Source organism: Delphinapterus leucas, chromosome 6, assembly GCF_059928025.1.
Source record: "Delphinapterus leucas isolate spDelLeu-1000000601 "Yukka" chromosome 6, BTC_Dleu_Yukka2, whole genome shotgun sequence".
Classification (NCBI taxonomy): domain Eukaryota; kingdom Metazoa; phylum Chordata; class Mammalia; order Artiodactyla; family Monodontidae; genus Delphinapterus; species Delphinapterus leucas.
The window spans coordinates 75,865,843-75,887,372 of NC_143134.1; the positions used below are offsets into that span (position 1 = coordinate 75,865,843).

Genomic DNA, 21,530 nt, shown 5'->3' on the forward strand with positions numbered 1-21,530 from the left:
CCGGGGTGGGGGGGTTCCTCCGAGGGGCGCTCTCGTGACCCTCTTCCGATCCCGCAGCCCTGGTAGTCGGGCTTGCGGTCCTAGGCTGGGCCATCCGAGGGCGCCTACGGATCCATCTCCACAGCCGCTAATCTCCCTCCCCGAGCCCAGCGACCTGGTCGCGCAGTGCAAGCGCCCTGGGCGGGGGCGGCAATACTGCCTCCCTCTCCCGTCCCCTCCCGCACCCCTTCTCACTATCACCATGTGGTTCCCCGGGGTGCCCTGAGTTGGTGTAAACGCTCCTGAGACCGAGCCTGAACTGAAACCCGCTTTGTGCCAGCAGCCCTGCAGCTTGCCGGTGCCCTGGACCTGCCCGCGGGATCCTGCGCTTTCGAAGAGAACACCTGCGACTTTGACTCGATGTTCGAGTTCCTGCCATGGATTTTAAACGAGGAAGGTAAGGGGGTCAGTGCACAGGGGCCCAAGGTGAACTTTCCTTTTTTGCTGGTTGGCTCTTTCGCATGGGCAATGTTATCATCTTGGAGTTAAGTACTCTCAGGAGGAAAAGTGTGAGTCATGGATCATCTTTCCGACTCTCAGCTGTGCTGCATGGATGGCCAATGAAGAGATGGAGGCCTTTGTTTACCTGGCCTGTGGGTAGAAGCTCTGCGATTTTGCCCGCCCCCTCCCCCCATGGAAGGGAGAAAGGGGGCACAGCTGATGATTGTCTCCCACCAGCTGCGTGCCCTCTGCAGGTCAACAGCCTCTCTGGTCCGCAGTAGACACCTTGGTGAGCTGGGGAAGTTGGGTGAGGTTAGTTTTCTTCTCGTCCTGCAGAAATGGTGCCCTAATTCTGTGATGGGACCTCAGTGCTAAACCTCACATTTATGTTGTGCTTGACAGCGTTTTGTTGCATGACATCATCCTCATGTTATTGTTGTATTTATAATCCAGTACTTGGCGAAAGAGGATACCAAGTCCATGGCCATGTGCCTGAGGTCTCTCAGCTGGCTGGCGTTGGTCATTGTCTTACCACTCATACCGTTTGGGTTCGAGTGACAAAGTTTAAATGTGGGGTCTTCAGATATAGCTTCTTGCCCTTCATTTATTTAGTAAAAAATAAGTAGTTCTCTAACGCCCAAGAGGAGGCACTTCTTTCCCTTATCTCTCACTTGTGCCACCCCATTAAGAAGCTTGATGCCCCAGGCCACTGGGACTGGGAAATAGCCTCCTTTAAAAAACACTGCAGCATAAAAGAGATCAGCTAACCTCCTTCCCAGGAATCTCAGTTGTCCTCAGGCCCCCAGATTATCTAAGCTCCCTGGAGAAGGGGGAGGTTCAGAACCCCTGCTTAGGGTGTATGAACTGTCATCACAGCTTTTCTGCCTTGGGCTTCTGTTTGGGGCTTTGCATATACTAGCTTCTCTGACATTGGCAGGGAGGTGATGTTAGCCCCATTTTACAGAGGAGGGACTCTCAGTCTTAGAATATTCAGATGGCTGGCCCATGTCCCAAGCTATCAGTCAGTGGCCAGCTCTGAGTTGACTAGATCAGGGAAAAAACAGGAGGGAACTACTCAGTGGTAAGCTTTATTTATTGCCAACAATTGCCAAGTCTTTCCTACAGAGTACTTAGGGGTAGCTGGGAAAAATCCATTCCTGATTTATCGTTTGAAGGATTCCTACCTTGCTGATTGCCTTAGGGAAGTCTCTTTCATCTCACCACCTTACCCCTTTCCCTGTTCTGGCTGTGTTTGAAGCATTTTGAGCAGTGGCCTGACCTGGACCACATGACTGGCTTTGGAGAGCATTATTCTCTAGCACAGTGCTTTAGCTGCATCAAAATTACCTGGTGGGTATGTTAGGACACAGGTTGCTGGGCCCCACCTCTGAGTTTCAGAGTCTGTGGGTCTGGGATGGGGCTGAGAATTTGCATATCTAACAAGTTCCCAGGTGATGCTGCTGGTCTGGAGATCACATTTTGAGAACTCCTGACCTTTGAGAACTCCTACCTCTGCTGGTGGCCCTGTGCAGGGCTAGGACTAAGGTGAAAGAGCCACTTGCATGACACTGAGAGTGAAAACCTCCTTAAATCTTGTGCCCTAGACACCCCTCTTGCCTCGCCCTAGCCTGGCTCTGAGAAAAGGAAATCAACATCACCCCTTAATCCAGGAGCCTCAGTCCTGTGCCCCCATTGCCAGGCCTCTGTCAGGATGGTGGCCCCCTGGCAGCCTGCTCCTGGGTCAGTGGGCAGGCCACAGCTCGCTGCACTCAACTGCCACCCAGACCCGCAGGAAGTGCTCTCTGCTGAGTTGGCACCTCTGCACCAGTGGCAGTTAAACTGTGCCCCTCCAGAAAAACTGGACGATGCTTATAGGGAAAGGTGATTGTGGTTTATAGCAAAATGAAGACACTGTTGCTTTCCTCTTTGCTTTCTTTTCAACTTCTAACAGCCACAGCTTTCTGGCTCAGGGCTGGGGAAAGTTCATTCATTCTCCTCTGAGCATTCCCCGGGGAGCAGGCTGGTTAGGCTTCCATCCTTACGTATCACCTTTTTTCGGAGGCCAGAACTTGGACATAACAGTCCACTCCAGAGGCACAGCGAGGTAGGGGTGTGGCAGCCACTGCTGCTGCCTGCTGAGAAGCCATCACTAAGAATTTCTGGTATAAACCCATTCCTAGGTTGGTAGACTAAAGACAATACAAGTGTCCCAGGCTGAAATCTGTTCACAAGCCTTTCTGCAAATTTACTTCATCTGGCTTCAAAAACCTTTGAAACTGGTTCCATCCACCTCCGTGTATTGTATGGCGGCATAGAAAATTATAGGTTTCAGTGACTTTTGCCCACAACTATTTGGAATGCAAATAGCACTTTCTAGATGTCCTTGGTCAGTAGGTTAATTTACAGTGGAGAGATCAATGCTAAAGCCCAGTGAAGAGAGTTAAGTAGAGAAAAAATATCTGCCAATTAGAATTTCATTACAGGAGATTCAAATCAGGAGTCATTGTCTCAAAATATCTCCCAGCTGCCCCAAGTTGTATTTGAGGTCCACCCCTTTGGTTTACTTAGAGTATTAGGTCTGTAAGCCTCTCCGATTACAATTCCAATGTCCCTAGCTCACGGCCATTTTGAAATACTCTTGATTTCCACTGGGCACAAAATGGATGAGTTTTGACAAGGCGATGCATTGACTTGGGTTGCGTACCATAGGAAGGGCACCCCCAGGGACAGAGGGTGGCCCAGAGCAGGTGACTGGGCACAGCAACCTAGCCTCGTCTACTTTCCAGTTTCTTGTTTTCTTGATTTACCTCCATGTTTTCGGTAGAATATTTTAATTTTCTCTCACTTGTCAAGGCAAGTGAGATTGTGTCAGAATCAAACTTTGAACTTACATCTAAATTTTAGGTTTGAATTAAATCCTGGAAAGAAGAGATCTATTTTATCATATAAAAATCTTTCTTATTCATTCATTTATCATCTAAAAAAAATCTTTATTCATTCGCAGTTCAGAGAATATTGGAACCCCTTTGAACAGTCGTCCTCAGCTGAAATCGAGACTGTTGGTTCCATTTCCCCACTGCCAGCTGTGGGGGGGCAGAAGCCCTTCGGCTGAGGATTCTTGGACACTATAAAGTTGGCCTCACATCAGAATGGTCACGACTAGTCATCAGTTGGGTTTTGGCTTCATTCCAAATTTTGGACCCCTTGGTTTGGCATCTTTAAGCTGGCTCTATGAGGAAGTCATTGGAGGAACTGAGGGAGGGAGGGGGTAAAATCCAAACCCAGGTACTGCTCCTTAATTAGAAGTTTGGAACACTAAGCCACCCCAGAGAGAAAGGTAGATGTGGACATGTCAGGTTAAGAGGAGGTAAAAAAGGAAATTCAAAGCACTTGTAGAGAAAGTATTTTTTTTTTTTCTACAACAGTGGGGGTCAGTGTTTGAGGAATTGCCTAATACAGGAAGAATTTGGATGGTATTTGTACCCAGGAGCAAGTGATGGTATCTGAGGCAGGCTGGCCAGCTAGAAGTTTGGCATAACCAATGGGGGGCGGGTGGTAGAGTAGGCCGATATCTCAATGTATGTACGTGCGTGTGTCTCTTCCTGTCAACCTCCTTTCTTCACCCAAACCCCTTCCTTCTCTCTTAAGGACACTTTCAGTTACTTGGTCAGCTGAGTTTCACTTCTTCACTCAGTCATGTGCTAGTTATTAATACTGATAAATCCTGCCTGATATTTCTTGAGGCCCGGCTGGAGCCAGAAGTCTGGCCAGCATCCCCGGGGGCCTTCCTAGAGGAGGAGGACCAGTTCCCCCTTTCTGTGGGTTACAGCTCTCTTTCTGACTCAGCATTCCACCCTGACATCAGGAGTTCATCAGGCAATTCCCACCCTCTGGATCTGCTTAAACCTGCATCGCCTCTGCTTGTTGGTCTCTTGATGCCCTTTATGCAGAAACACAGCCCCCGTGTTGTGGAGAGGCTGAGAGCAGCACGAGTCTGGGGTGTTCCTCAGATGCCTCTCAGAGTAACAGTCGACCCCAGGAACTGGCCGAGTTCTTCCTGCAATGCCCTGTGGCGTTCCCCGGCCCGCCCTGGCTACTACTGATGTCAGGTTGAACCTGGCTCTTGTGAGCTGTGCCTGAGCATGGCCTTGGTTCTGCCCTGGCTCTGCCTGGGATCCTAGATCCTAGAGCTGGGCCTTGGGGTTCATCCAGTGCAACCTCCTCATTTTACGGAGGCGTGCACTGGGGCCCAGACAGGCTCCCAGTCAGGGTCAATGACCAAGTCAGTGGCAGCCCTGGGGCAGGGCCTCATTTCCTCAGCTCTTCACCTTTCTTTCTTCTAGCATTGCTGCCTCTCCCAATGTCCCTGTCTTCACCAGCTCCTGGACCTTGACACTTTGGTGTGTTAGTTAAGCTCTGCAACGTGTGAGAAACTCTTCATCAGACATCTAATTATATTTCATACATGTGGAAGAACATGGGTTCCAAAGGTGCAGTGCTTTGGGCCTACCAAACCCACAAAACACTATATTTTATGCCAGACCATGCATTTATTCACTCAGATGTGTAGGGATCCCACCTGCCTGCAATCTTTAGCATATAAAAGAGTGCCTGGCACATAGTAGATGCTCAACAAATATTTGTTGGATGAATGAATTTGCTGAAGGAATAACTTCAATATTGGATGATTAAAAAGTCCTTATGCGTTTCGTGTGTGCCCCTGGTTCATTCTGCCCCTTCAAAGGTAGTTCCTTAGCATGAGAAACAATGTAAGCCTAGTGGTTAATATGAACTCTAGAGTTGGACAGCTTGGATTAGAATCCAGGCTCTACCCTTATATGCTGTGTGGCTTTGGGCAAATTATTTAACCCCTCTGTGTCTCAGTTTCCTTGGCTGTAAAATGGAGATAATTAAAGCACCTATCTCCTAAGATTGTTATGAAGACTAAATACATTAAAATATTTAACACATAGTGAGCACTTTATACATGTAGCCAATTATTATTGTTACTCTTATTATTACTAGTTTTGTATTTTATCAAACATTATTTCTTCAATTCAGACAGCTTTCCAACACAGCTTCTGGCTTGCTCAGGAGAACGTATTTTTCTTTTCGTTATAGTTTTGCCATTTGTTCTCTATTCCAACCAGAGGAAGAGCTTTCCTTTTCTTATTGTTTGGCTCTATTTTATTTATTTATTTAATAATTCAATCATCTGTTAGCCTCCTGGGCCATCTAAGTTTTGTGTGGCTGACTGAAGTGTGGACATAAAGGAATAAGACTAAGTTTCGCACTTGGTATACAGTCTCTCCCTATGACTTAGACCTTTTTCTCTATAAATTCTTAGTTTTTGTCAGGAGTGCTTTGGTCCCTGCGCCAGCCTGTTCTTCCCTACTTATCTGTCCCACGGAGCTGGTGCCTCAGCATCAATCAAGTTCCACGCTGGTCCCTTCTAGGAGACCTCTGAACTCTCATCTCCTAAACTCTTAGGCAGGTCCCTAACCCATGGCCTCCCCGTCAATCAATCTGAGTTCTTGTGTTCTCTTACCTGGCCCCTCCACTTGGGACTTAACCTATCTGGACTGGTAATCTCTGCCTGCTCCTCTCTGCTGTGACTCACTTCTCTGGATGTAGGCTCTGTCTGGCCTTCCTATCAAGGCCAACACCCAGTCTGGGTTCCTCCCTACTCAAATTAGAGTTGCTGAATGGGAAGTTGCTACCCAGCTCCTGGTCTGATCCCTGACAAGGCGCCCAGGATTTTGGGGATGTTTTCCTTCCCATAATTGCAGAAGTCAGCTGTGGTCACAATATATTGGGAGGAAAAAGTAATTTCTTGTCATAGGACTTTCTACTTTCACTGTCATCTTCAAATCTCTTAGCGTGCAGTCCCCAGGTTTTATGACTTGCATTTTGGGATATGCTATTCATAAAAAATCCTGGTTCTTAAAATAGCAGAACCTATTTGGTAGGTCACCCCAGCAATAGTCCTACTTCTGTCTCTTGTTAAACAATGTTTGATTTTTAAGAATTTGAGTGAAACCTATTTATGTTAATAGAAGTGATGGGCATCTTGATATATAAGCCCAGCAGGTAGCTGAACATGTGTTGGGCATCTTTGCTGGTCAATCCTGATTTTTACTTCTACCAGTTATCCCACCCACTCTTCCTCAATATTTCTTATGCTTGTCTTAATCAATTCAGTCATATAAATGTATTCATGCATTCAGATCTAGGCTCTTGGAGCATTTGATTATATGTTTAATTTCATATATATGTAGGTATGTATATGAAATACCTACAGGAAGACGGTAGTACTTAACACAGAAGAACATATGGCTGGTGATAAACGAGGAAGTTATTTAAGACCAAAGAACTTTCACAATGTATCAGAAATTTCTATCATATCTGTTAGGCCATACCTAATTAAGGAAAGCATAATGTCATACCTAATATCAATAAAACATTCCTGACAAAAAATAGGAATTTATAGAGAAATTCTCACACCTGTGCATTAGGCCAATGGTTCTCAACCCTGACTGGACATTAAAATCACCTAAAAGTTTCTTTAAAAATAGTTGTGTCCAGCCCTACCCCAAGAGACTCTGATTTACTTGGCCAGACATGGGGCCAGACTTGGTGCTGTTAACAAATAGACACTAAGAAATGAACAGACCTGGTGTTGTTAACAAATAGACACTAAGAAATGAACCAACTCCCTAGGTGATTCCAATATGCAGCCAGGGTTGAGGGCAGTGATTAGAAGAATGGCCAACTGCCCCCATCTCCCCGCAACCAGATGTAAAAAGAAGGAATGTCCTCTTATTAAGGATCCTTTAATGATTACCAATTGCCAACATGGTAAAGTGCAAACTGCCTAGCTTGGCACACAAGGTCCTTCGTGATTTGCCCCCAGCTATATTTCTACTCTTCCCTCCCATTAATCCCCAGCGTGCTGTTCATTCAACATGCTCTTTACTTTCTTGCCTCCCTGCTCTATTTGTGCTGTTCTCTACGTCTGTATTATCCTGCTTTTCCATTCCCCTGCCCCATCCCGGCCTATTTAAATCTATCTGTGCTTTAATGTAGGGCTCTTTTTTTGAAACATTCCCTGATTTTCCCAAGTAAATGAACCTCTCCCTTTCCTCTTTGTTCTCCCTTCCCATGGCTCTCTTCACGTTCCACCATGTAAATCTTCTTAGTGTCTCCTTATCGGCGTCCCCACCTCTTCACCTCATCAGAGTGTTACACTTTAAGAACAGGGATCACATGCTTCCCACAACACCTGACAGACAGTGTGTGGTACAAACAAACATTCTGGATTTAATCAATCTCTAAAGCCCTTATTGAGATTGATTTAAAAAGAAAAAAACAAAACAAAACTTGACATTTTCCCCTGTAGTGAAAGAGGTTGTGTTTAACAATCCTTCCTACCATAGGACTTCAAAGACTTTGGAGGCTTCTGTTGTAATTTCCAGATATAACAGTGAAGCCGTATTTCAGCTTGCCTCACCAATGTGTGATTTGTTTCATCCCCGACATACCCATGGGCAAATAGCCCTTGGATTATTTACCCATCAGGGCGGCCTGAATCCCTTGATCCTCTGCCATCACAAACAATCATAAAGCAGCCTTGAGAGTGACACTGATCGGTCTAAAAAGTATTTTTTGCAAAAGATGAACAGACTTTGAACTAGCTGTTGAGAGCTGTTGTTTCTAAGGAACTCAAGTGTGAGACATCAGTATAGTACCCACCCTGATGGGATATTTGTCTGCTCCTGGAAGCAGCTCTTGCATACTGTGGTGACTTATGGAGAAACCAAAGGATTAGGTTTATGATTCAGTGTTATCTGCCAGAATATTTGCTTTTTCTACATTTGAGATATTTATCTGTGTTTTGGGGGATTCTGAGGTTTAGAATAAAATAATAAACCAAAACAAGTGGTATCATGCCATAATGTCATAGTATCATGAATGAATCATATGTTTTACAGAAAAAGTTTCTAAAGAATATTAAAGCAGAAACTAACACACCATTGTAAAGCAATTATATTCCAATAAAGATGTTTTAAAAAAAAAAGAATATTCATTCTATCAACACACATTTGAGTGCCCACTACCCATCAGGCACTATATTAGTTGTTGGAGTACAGAGCGTGCATGAAATACATACACAGTCATGGTCCCTGACCTTTGTGGTCACCATAGACCAACAGGAAGAAACATAAATCTGTAATTATGGTAGAGAGCAAAAGGAATTGTATACTAGCCCAGGAGTTTCATTGCAAACTGCATAAGTAGGCTGTTTAAATTAAGCAGAAAAGAAATTTATTGGAAGGGTATTAATTAGCTCTCAGAATCAGAAGGAAGTCTAGAGAGCTATATTTGGGCAAGGGTAAAGAGATACATATTGTAGGCAAAATCCTACTGGAGGAACCATTTGTGGACTTTACCACTAGATATTTGTTACTGCGCTTCTGCTGCCTGTTCGTTATTCTGTAGACAATGAGTAGTGATATGGCTTGCTCTCCAGTCCAGTAGCTGAGAAGAGGATTGATTTGAGGAAGATTGGCAATGGGGAGGCTAGTTAGGGAACTGTGCAGTGGTCTAGCTAAGAGATGATGAGGGCTTGAAATAGGACAAGGGGAGTAAGGTAAAAGGGAGAGAGTAAATAAAACACCAGAAAGGGGACTAAATTGACAGGACTTGCTAATTGATTGGGCGGGAGTAACGAGTCAGGGAAAGTGACTCCCAGATTTCTAGTTTGGACAGCTGTTTGTTTGAGGGTGTCAACAGTTGAGAGAATTTCAAACTGAAAATTATGTTAGGGTAGAAGAAGTTGTGTTCAGTTCTGAGTTACCTGGGAAACATCCAGGTGGAGGTTTCCAGCAGGACTTTGATGTAGGAAGCTGAAGGTCAGGTACAGTCTGGGTAGTACTATGGCTGTGGGAATCCTTAGCATAAAGACAGTGGTTGAAATCTTGAGAAGAGGTAAGATCACCCAAAGAGAATGTATAAAGTAGTAACAGCAGGAAGCTGAGGGTGGAGCCTTAAATTCATGTTTAAGGATTAGGCATAGGAAGGAGATGGTGGAATAAATGAAACAGAAGGAACTAGACATAGAGGAGGAGGAGAATTAGGAAAGTGCAGGGCCTCAGAAGCCAAAGGACTTAGGAGTTTCTAAAGCAGAGAGGTGGGCACAGTATGACTTGTCTGTTGGAAATGACAATTAGGTGCTTGAATGAGCACAGTGTCAGCGAAATGCTGAGGACAGACCCCAAATGCCCTGGTGGAAGAATGAAGGGAGAATGTAAACAGTTAGCAGAGTTCTCAGTAAGTTCAGATGTTCTCTCTTTCTCAGAGAGAGGTTCGATCATACCTCTAAAGAAACTTGAGATGAAAGAGTTTTTGTTTTGTTGGTTTTTTTGTTTTGTTTTTTTTTTTAGGAAGGGGAGACTTGAGCTTGTTTTTGAAGTGAGAGGAAGGGATCAGTAAAGAAAGAAGATTCAGGAGACAGGGGGGCTCTAGCTCTGCACTAGAACCAATTTCCACTTTGACGATTCAGAAACCTCAAGAACATACCGATTTCTTGGACCCACATAACCCAAGATCCCTCCATTGAGTGGCTCAATAACACTTGTGTCAACTTCAAAATGTGTGAAATTTTATTTCTACTGTAAATGCAGAGGTGTAGGAGATTGGGCTGAATCTGTGGTAATTAGGATGCATCCTAGAATATACTTATCAAAAAGCAAAACCAAACCTTTTATAGGCTACAGGAGAATGTTTGGGTATAAGGAAACCTTAACAGCATAGCATATTCTATTTCTGTTATAGGAATAGTTCCCAGCGAGAACTGTGAAGTAAAACCTAGTGAAATAATTACACAATATAGCTTCCTATGCAGCCATGGTGTGTGACCCATAGGTGGCCTTTCATGGTACCTGTCGAGTACATTTATCGTCATTATCTGTAACCTTCACACCAGTCAACAGTCCTGGAGGTGGTTTTTATCAACATCAACACAACGAGTCAGGATATGGACTGAAGCATATGTGGCTCCAAAGATTTGAGCTTCACTGGGCCCTAGGCTCCTTCCCATCAGAGAGTAAGTTGTTACCTTCATACTTCCAGAGGTCATCACCGAGGAAGACAGACCTGGAAGATTTATGCTTCCCTAGAGGTAGTGGGAAACCTCTGCAAAATACTGATGGTGTCCCAATATTCCAACTCCTGCCCCGGGGTTCCAGGCCCCAGATACAACCAGCATGCCTGCCATGTGGTGGTAAGCCTTTGGAACCAAGCAAGCATCAAGCCAAGATAGGGAAATATACTTCTACTTATTTTTTCCATAACAGATTAAAGTTTACTCTTGGAACCATTTGAAGGATTCTCTTCTCAGTCCTCAGCATTATCTTGGCAGAGAACTTTAGGGAAAATTTACAGCTTGACCTAAAATGCTTTGGCAGTCTTAAGGAATACTCCTAAACTTTGAATTCATCCATTCGTACTGTGAACGAATTAAAAGAGTACACAGATAAATGTGTTTTTGCAAACCAGTTGCCCTGCTACACGAGCAGTTTGGTACTCACTCGTTCCATTACTCCTAACAGAATGGCAGTGTTGCTATCCAGCAACATTATATAATATTGTGATATATAACTTAGCTCTATGCTCAGAGAAATTTCCATTCCTTATTTGAAAAACTTTTGCCTCACTGCCAAAGAGAGCTGAAGTGTTATTTGGGGCCACATTTGTAATGAAGATGACTTTAATATGCTTTAACTTCACCAAGAAGATGCCTTCTTTGCTTACCAATATTTTATGACTAAGGCCATATTGTCTGATACCATAACTTAATAAGTTTTCTTTTTTAAGCTTCTGCAGATTTCTTTTAATTTTGTGACTTTATGAAAAATGGGTAATAGACTAGAGTGTGTTTAAAGTGTATTGTGACTCTGCATTAGCCCATTTTAAAATACAAGCTTTATGGAAAGCTTTTGATTTTCCACTACAAATCCTGAAAATTGGGAATACGCATCTGAAAACATTTTCCCTTTTCCACAAATTCTGATGAGGAAAATGTGAGTTACACATTAGTACCGTTTTTGGGTTTTTTTGAGAATCAGCACTGAAGAGCAGACCGTTTTGTTTTTGTTTTTGTTTTTTTTTTTAAATCTGTAGCCTTTGTTTAATTCACAGTTTCTTATATTTAAAGGATCATGGGTATTTTAGGTAAAATCTGTTAATGTCCTGAAAACATTTGGGCTTTTTGAGAAATCCTGTCTTACAGAGGAGTATTCATCAGACACAATCCCTTCTACAGGAATAACCTACCATAGGAGACCAAAATCTAGGTAATAAAATATTATGCCCTTTTGTTAGTGCACTCAGATCCAAGAAGCAGGATTAAAAAGTCTCTAAAACCCATGCGTATATACTTGGAATTTTATCTCTTCATTCTGCCTCTATCTGCACACCTATTCCAAGAAATAACCGAGTTCTTTACAGTTTGATGTTTGTCTGGGACTCGTTAATTAGATATAACAATTGCTGATATTCTTGTTTTACTCATTGTCTTTTTTCTGAGTTATGATCTGTCCATTCAATTCAAAGTGCATCTACTTCTTTGGTCCTCTGAACCAAAATTCACATTACCATATACTAATTCCATGTAAAATTCCATGGTCAATATCCCTGCTGGGATAATTTCAGTCACATTGATAAGAAATCATTCATTCAGGAGGTAGAAACAGTTTGCAGGTATATACATTGCCAGAGTTAATCAGGTGATAATTTTGTATATCAAGTTATTATATACAAATGTTATTATTAACAGTAAGGGACAGAGCTGGAACTCAAAGCTAAACTGTCCAACCCTATTTTCCAAGTGACACTGATCTATTTTTATAAAACATCACTCTGCATTACAGAGTACTTATTATTAGAAACTGAGTTTCTTGGGAAAAAAAGTCAGCCAAATCTTCCAACAAAAGTCATTATAACATACAAGCATTTACTAAAGAAGTGACTTCTCAAAAATTTCTTGTCACTTACTACTAGCTTAGAGCATATACTTTCTAATGGTGGTAAAATATTTATTAGTTTCACATATCTTCGTCTTGTAAATACAGTTCTATACATAGAAAAGTGAACAAATTATTTTAAAATATTCAGTATTCTATTTGGTGATTTTAGAATAGATTTTTTAACATCTTTATTGGAGTATAATTGCTTTACAATGGTGTGTTAGTTTCTGCTTTATAACAAAGTGAATCAGTTATACATATACGTATATCCCCATATCTCTTCCCTCTTGCATCTCCCTCCCTCCCTCCCACCCTCCCTATCCCACCCCGCTAGGTAGTCACAAAGCACTGAGCTGATTTCCCTGTGCTATGCGGCTGCTTGCCACTAGCTATCTATTCTACGTTTGGTAGTGTATATATGTCCATGCCATTCTCTCACTTTGTCCCAGCTTACCCTTCCCCCTCCCTGTATCCTCAAGTCCATTCTCTAGTAGGTCTGCATCTTTATTCCCGTCTTGCCCCTAGGTTCTTCTGAACATATTTTTTTCCTTTTTTTTTTTTTTATAGATCCCATATATATGTGTTAGCGTACGGTATTAGTTTTTCTCTTTCTGACTTACTTCACTCTGTATCACAGTCTCTGGGTCCATCCACCTCACTACAAATAACTCAGTTTCATTCCTTTATATGGCTGAGTAATATTCCATTGTATATATGTGCCATATCTTCTTCATCCATTAATCTGTTGATGGACACTTAGGTTGCTTCCATGTCCTGGCTATTGTAAATAGAGCTGCAATGAACATTGTGGTACACGACTCTTTTTGAATTATGGTTTTCTCAGGGTATATGCCCAGTAGTAGGATTGCTGGATCATATGATAATTCTCTTTTCAGTTTTTTAAGGAACCTCCATACTGTTCTCCATAGTGGCTGTATCAATTTACATTCCCACCAACAGTGCAAGAGGGTTCCCTTTTCTCCATACCCTCTCCAGCATTTATTGTTTGTAGATTTTTTTTTTTTTCTGCAGTATGCGGGCCTCTCACTGCTGCGGCCTCTCCCGCCATGGAGTACAGGCTCCAGACGTGCAGGCCCAGCGACCATGGCCCACGGGCCCAGCCGCTCTGCGGCACGCAGGATCCTCCCGGACCGGGGCACGAACCCGTGTCCCCCGCACCAGCAGGCGGACTCTCAACCACTGCGCCACCAGGGAAGCCTATTTGTAGATTTTTTGATGATGGCCATTCTGACCGGTGTGAGATGATATCTCATTGTAGTTTTGATTTGCATTTTTCTAATGATTTACATTGTTGAGCATTCTTTCATGTGTTTGTTGGCAATCTGTATATCTTCTTTGGAGAAATGTCTATTTAGGTATTCTGCCCATTTTTGGATTGGGTTGTTCGTTTTTTTGATATTGAGCTGCATGAGTTGCTTATATGTTTTGGAGATTAATCCTTTGTCAGTTGCTTAATTTGCAAATATATTCTCCCATTCTGAGGGTTGTCTTTTCACCTTGTTTATGGTTTCCTTTGCTGTGCAAAAGCTTTTAAGTTTCATTAGGTCCCAGTTGTTTGTTTTTATTTCCATTTCTCTAGAAGGTGGGTCAAAAAGGATCTTGCTGTGATTTATGTCATAGAGTGTTCTGCCTATGTTTTCCTCTAAGAGTTTGATGGTGTCTGGCCTTACATTTAGGTCTTTAATCCATTTTGAGTTTATTTTTGTGTTTGGTGTTAGGGAGTGTTGTAATTTCATTCTTTTAAATGTACCTGTCTAGTTTTCCCAGCACCACTTATTGAAGAGGCTGACTTTTCTCCACTGTATATTGTTGCCTCCTTTATCAAAGATAAGGTGACCATATGTGCGTGGGTTTATCTCTGGGCTTTCTATCTTGTTCCATTGATCTATATTTCTGTTTTTGTGCCAGTACCATACTGTCTTGATTACTGTAGCTTTGTAGTATAGTGTGAAGTCAGGGAGCCTGATTCCTTTGGCTCCATGTTTCATTCTCAAATTGCTTTGGCTATTCGGGGTCTTTTGCGTTTCCATACAAATTGTGAAATTTTTTGTTCTAGTTCTGTGAAAAATGTCAGTGGTAGTTTGATAGGGATTGCATTGAATCTGTTGATTGCTTTGGGTAGTACAGTCATTTTCACATTGTTGATTCTTCCAATCCAAGAACATGGTATATCTTGGATATATATTTGTATCATCTTTAATTTCTTTCATCAGTGTCTTATAATTTTCTGCATAAAGGTCTCTTATCTCCTTAGGTAGGTTTATTCCTAGATATTTTATTCTTTTTGTTGCAGTGGTAAATGGGAATGTTTTCTTAATTTCATTTTAAGGTGTTTCATCATTAGTGTGTAGGAATGCAAGAGATTTCTGTGCATTAATTTTGTATCCTGCTACTTTACCAAATTCATTGATTAGCTCTAGTAGTTTTCTGGTAGCATCTTTAGGACTCTCTATGTATAGTATCATGTCACCTGCAAACAGTGACATCTTTACTTCTTCTTTTCCAATCTGGATTCCTTTTATTTCTTTTTCTTCTCTGATTGCTGTGGCTAAAACTTCCAAAACTATGTTGAACAATAGTGGTGAGAGTGGGCAACCTTGTCTTGTTCCTGATCTTAGTGGAAATGGTTTCAGTTTTTCACCATTGAGGACGATATTGGTTGTGGGTTTGTCATATATGGCCTTCATTATGTTTAGGAAAATTCCCTCTATGCCTACTTTCTGGAGGGTTTTTATCATAAATGGGTGTTGAATTTTGTCAAAAGCTTTCTCTGCATCTACTGAGATGATCATTTGGTTTTTCTCCTTCAATTTGTCAATCTGGTGTATCACATTGATTGATTTGCATATATTGAAGAATCCTTGCATTCCTGGGATAAACCCCACTTGATCATAGTGTATGATCCTTTTAATGTGCTGTTGGATTCTGTTCGCTAGTATTTTGTTGAGGATTTTTTTTTTTTTTTGGTACACGGCCCTCTCACTGTTGTGGCATCTCCCATTGTGGAGCACAGGCTCCAGACTTGCAGGCTCAGCGGCCATGGCTCACGGGCGTAGCCACTTCGCAGCATGTGGGATCCCCAGACTGGGGCGGCAGGCAGATTCTCAACCACTGCGCCACCAGGGAAGCCCTTGTTGAGGATTTTTGCATATATGTTCATCAGTGATATTGGCCTGTAGTTTTCTTTCTTTGTGACGTCTTTGTCTGGTTTTGGTATCCAGGTGATGGTGGCCTCGTAGAATGAGTTTGGGAGTGTTCCTCCTCTGCTATATTTTAGAAGCATTAGAGAAGGATAGGTGTTAGCTCTTCTCTAAATGCTTCGCCTGTGAAGCCATCTGGTCCTGGGCTTTTGTTGATTGTAAGATTTTTTTTTTTTTTTTTTGTGGTACGCGGGCCTCTCACTGTCCTGGCCTCTCCCCTTGCGAAGCACAGGCTCCGGAAGCGCAGGCTCAGCAGCCATGGCTCATGGGCCCAGCCGCTCCGCGGCATGTGGGATCCTCCCAGACTGGGGCACAAACCCGCGTCCCCTGCATCGGCAGGTGGACTCTCAACCACTGCACCACCAGGGAAGCCCTGTTGTAAGATTTTTAATCACAGTTTCAATTTCAGTGCTTTTGATTGCTCTGTTCATATTTTCTGTTTCTTCCTGGTTGAGTCTTGGAAGGTTGTGCATTTCTAAGGATTTGTCCATTTCTTCCAGGTTGTCCATTTTATTGGCATATAACAGTGCCAGTTGTTACTTCTCCTTTTTTATTTCAAATTCTATTGATTTGAGTCTTCTCCCTTTTTCTTCTTGATAAGTCTGGCTAATGGTTTATCAATTTCATTTATCTTCTCAAAGAACCAGGTTTTAGTTTTATTGATCTTTGCTATCATTTCCTTCATTTTTTTTTCATTTCTTTCCGATCTGATCTTTATTATTTCTTTCCTTCTGCTAACTTTGGGTTTTTTTTTCTTCTTCTTTCTCTAATTGCTTTAGATGTAAGGTTAGGTTGTTTATTTGAGATGTTTCTTGTTTCTTAAGGTAGGAAGAAACCTTCCTGCTTTTGCTGCATCCCATAGGTTTTGGGTCATTGTGTTTTCATTGTCATTTGTTTCTAGGTATTTTTTGATTTCCTCTTTGCTTTCTTCAGTGATCTCTTGGTTACTAAGTAGTGTGTTGTTTAGCCTCCCTGTGTTTGTATTTCTTACAGATTTTTTTCCTGTAATTGATATCTAGTCTCATAGCGTTGTGGTCAGAAAAGATACTTGATACGTATTCAATTTTCTTAAATTAACAACGCTTGATTTGTGACCCAAGATATGATCTATCCTGGAGAATGTTCCATGAGCACTTGAGAAAAATTCGTGTTCTGTTGTTTTAGGATGGAATGTCCTATAAATATCAATTAAGTCCATCTTGTTTAATGTATCATTTAAAGCTTGTGTTTCCTTATTTGTTTTCATTTTGGATGATCTGTCCATCGGTGAAAGTGGGGTGTTAAAGTCCCCTACTATGATTGTGTTACTGTCGATTTCCCCTTTTATGGCTGTTAGTATTTGCCTTATGTATTGAGATGCTCCTATGTTGGGTGCATAAATATTTACAATTGTTATATCTTCTTCTTAGATTGATCCCTTGATCTTTATGTAGTGTCCTTCTTTGTCTCTTGTAATAGTCTTTGTTTTAAAGTCTATTTTGTCTGATATGAGAATTGCTATTCCAGCTTTCTTTTGATTTCCATTTGCATGGAATATCTTTTTCCATCCCCTCACTTTCAGTCTGTATGCGTCCCTAGGTCTGAAGTGGGTCTTTTGTAGACAGTGTATATACGGGTCTTGTTTTTGTATCCATTCAGCTAGTCTATGTCTTTTGGTTGGAGCATTTAATCCATTTACCTTTAAGGTAATTATCGATATGTATGTTCCTATTACCATTTTCTTAATTGTTTGAGTTTGTTATTGTAGGTCTTTTCCTTCTCTTGTGTTTCCTGCCTAGAGAAGTTCCCTTAGCATTTGTTGTAAAGCTGGTTTGGTGGTGCTGAATTCTCTTAGCTTTTGCTTGTCTATAAAAGTTTTAATTTCTTCGTCAAACCTGAAAGAGATCCTTGCTGGGTAGAGTAATCTTGGTTGTAGGTTTTTCTCCTTCATCATTTTAAATATGTCCTGCCACTCCCTTCTGGCTTGCAGAGTTTCTACTGAAAGATCAGCTGTTAACCTTATGGGGATTCCCTTGTGTGTTATTTGTTGTTTTTCCCTTGCTGCTTTTAATAATATTTGTTCTTTGTATTTAATTTTTGATAGTTTGATTAATATGTGTCTTGACATGTTTCTCCTTGGATTGATCTGTATGGGACTCTCTGTGCTTCCTGGACTTGATTAACTATTTCCTTTCCCATATTAGGGGAGTTTTCAACTATAATCTCTTCAGATATTTTCTCAGTTCCTTTCTTTTTCTCTTCTTCTTCTGGGACCCCTACAATTCGAATGTTGGTGCATTTAGTGTTGTCCCAGAGGTCTCTGAGACTGTCCTCAATTCTTTTCATTCTTCTTTCTTTATTCGAGCAGATCCTTTTGAACTCACATTTTAAAAGCCCTAATATATCATAGGTTATATGTTTTATCTGAAGATTTTCATCTTTGTTGTCAACATGAAATAGTTAATAACCTACCTACAGGTGGTTCTCTACTGAATATTGTGTAATAAAGGAGAAGTGATATTGAAGATAATGTATCTGAAGATGCATAGTATTCACATGAGTTATAATTCATGTTTTTTCTTCTAGTGTCATTAAGATGTAGTTGACATACAGCACTGTATAAATTTAAGGTGTACAGCATAATGTTTTGACTTATATATATCATGAAATGATTACTGCAGTAAGTTTAGTGAACATCCATCATCTCATGTGGATGCAAAATAACAGAAAAAGGAAAAGATATTTTTTCCTTGTGATGAGAACTCTTAGGATTTGCTCTCTTAACAAGTTTCGTATGTAACGTACCGCAGCACTAATTGTATTTATCATGTAGTACGTTATGTCCCTAGTATGTATTTATCTTATAACTGGAAGTGGTACCTTTTGACCACCTTCACCCAATTCCCTTTCCCTCCAAATCCCACCTCTGGTAAATGCAGATCTAATCTCTTTTTCTATGTGTTTGTTTTTTTGAAGTATAAATGACCTACAACACCTTGTGAGTTCCTTTTGCACAACATAGTGATTTGTTATTTTTGTACATTACAAAATGATCACCACAGTAAGTCTAGTTACCATCTGTCACCATACATGGATATTACATTATTATTTCCTGTATTCCCCACACTGTACATTTCATCCCCATGACTCATTTATTTTGTAACTGGAAGCTTGTACCTCTTAATCTCCCTCACCTATTTCACTCATTCCTCCACGCCCCATCCTCCCTGGCAACCACCTGTTTGTTCTGTATATCTATAAGTCTCTTTCTGATTTGTTAGGTTTATTCATTTGTTTTGTTTTTTAGATTCCACATATAAGTGAAATCGTATGATATTTGTCTTTGTCTGACTTATTTCACTTAGCATAATATCCTCCAGGTCCATCCATGTTGTCACAAATGGCTTTATTTCATTCTTTTTTTATGGCTGAGTAATATTCCATTGTATATATACACCACATCTCCTTTATCTATTCGTCTATTGATTGGCACTTAGGTTGCTTCCATATCTTGGCTATTAGGCATGCATGATTCATTTTTAATCTTGGGCTTGTGAAGTAGGACTTATTTGCTTTCCATACATGTATGCTCTAAAGAGTATTGAATGTAGAAGGAAACTAGAATAGCTATAGAGAATAAATCCCAGGTTTTTAGACCACCCCCCATTTAAAGAACATATCAATAATTACCAATGATTTCATGCTCAGTTTTGATCCACGTGGGCCTCTTGTCTGTCAAGTATGTCATTAAGCAACTTTTGAGAGAGGTTGAGGGCAACCTGTTTGTGTAACAGCTGAAAGTGGACAGCTTAGTTGTTAATAAAATTTCTCTGTCCCTCAGAATATCCCTCAAGCCTCTTGCCTCTCCACAAACTCAGCTACTCACAATAAAAATTTCTGGAAGATGAAAAGGGTGTGAAATTGTTTATATTTTTAATTAACTCTGTTCATTTGTCATTTTGGTGATCAGGAAGTCATTCATAATTTTGCGACAATATTCTGTCATAAAATAAGTTTGGATACATTAATGGATGATCTCTTGCTGAGCGTAATATTAGCCTAGTAGTCTAAGATTTCTTAGAAAATTAATGGGTCTTGGAAAAATAGATAATATTCACCATCATTCTATCCAAATGTGCAGTGAAACATGGTCATGCACAGTAGACACTGCATTTGAGGCTCAGATGATTTAAGAACTTTTCCTTAGAAACACTCGACAAAGGAAAAATCCTGAAGAATAAACTGCAGGGATTCAGAGTTCTGATCTCCTTTCAGTCTAGATCACCAACCACCAGCTGCATTGCAGAATGACTTGCCATCAAGGTACTCTCAGCTGGGAGCTGAGGATGATACCTGGCATATTTTATTTAAATATTTTGAGAATGGACACATCAATGATCATTTTTTATGTTTATCCTTAGATCTTTTTTCAGAGTTTCTAAAACTCAAAGACCATTTACAAGCATTTACTGAGCACTGGGTGAATGTGTTGGCATTGAGCTAGAAGACCCAGTAGATAAATAATGATAATTATTTTATCTAGCATTTACTGGGCAATTCTAATATGCCAAGCACTGTGCTAGATGCCTTGCATGTATAATCTCATTGAATTCTTACAATAACCCAATGAGGAGATACTCATTACAGATGAAGAAACTGGGATTTAGAGGGTTTTTTTTTAACATTCCCAAAGTCATGGAACAAGTAATTGATGGAGCCTGGATTTTAACCTACATTTGTCTCCAAAGACTAAGAAAAGAATCATTCTGCTATTTTATCTCTGTTTCCCCATTCTCCCCTAACATGGGGTCTCAAAGGATCTTTGTGATAGAAATATTAATGATAGCTATAATAATAGCTAACTTGTAAATACTCATCTATATACTATTCTGTATTTGATGTTATTAACTAATTTAATTCTCCCAACAGCTTAGTGAGTTGAGTCTTATTTTCATCCTCATTTTAGGGTTAAGGGAAGTGAGGCATACAGAGGTAATATAACTTGCAGGTCACAGGGATCCCAGGTGGCAAGGCTGTATTTTGTAACAGGTCTTCTGGTTCCAGTCTGTGTTATGTGAAGGAAATAGCAATTATAATACTCATTTTTTTCCGGTGCACTTTGAGGTGAGAAACTTTTCTACTTAAGTTCTGATGTGAATGACTAAGAGGACCATGAAAGGGCGTTGTTTCTTCCAGATTCTTCCATACACAAGGGCGGTATCACCAAATAAATTCTAATTTGAGGAAATTTTAAATCAATCTTTTCCTTTAGAAATGGCACAGAACCCTGGGGCAACAGAAGAATTCCTGCTTGGTTCCAAGTTCTAAATGAGATTACACTGGGAACTCCTATGAGAGTCTCGCAGTCAAAGCATCCCCACGACTGCCCCGCATTCTCTGGACAAATTCCAGTAGAACTTATGTTCCTTGATAATCTTATGGTCTTGTTTTAAAAATATGTCAAGTATCCTCATGCAAAAAAAAAAAAAAGAAAGAAAGAAAAATGTAATATCTGTCTGCTTGGGTTATGGAAAAAGACATTAGGCACTCAAATCAGTAGGGATATAAGCAGGAGACACCAAACAAGCAGAAGGACAATGAAAATCCCTCAACCTTGGAGCAAAAGCAACAAATGACCCCTTGGTAAAACTTACATTTTAGTTTAGCTAAAGAAAGACATGCATTTCGGTCTTGAGGTTTTTTTTTTTTTCTTTTCAATCATGACTATGTATGTATTTGTTTACTTTTGAATGTCTAATTTCTTTCTTTAAAAATTTTATTGATGATGGCTATTCTTACAGCAGAAACTAACACAACATTGTAA

The 21,530-nt window shown here is 40.8% G+C and overlaps 1 protein-coding gene across 1 annotated transcript in view; it reads left to right on the plus strand.

The window, feature by feature from the left end:
- Positions 1-21,530, plus strand: part of MAMDC2 (MAM domain containing 2) — a 178,493-nt gene that overhangs the window by 13,075 nt on the left and 143,888 nt on the right. The window contains exon 2 of the mRNA XM_022573534.2: positions 320-436. Coding sequence (XP_022429242.2) covers positions 320-436 — 117 coding nt within the window. The remainder of the gene's footprint in view (positions 1-319; positions 437-21,530) is intronic.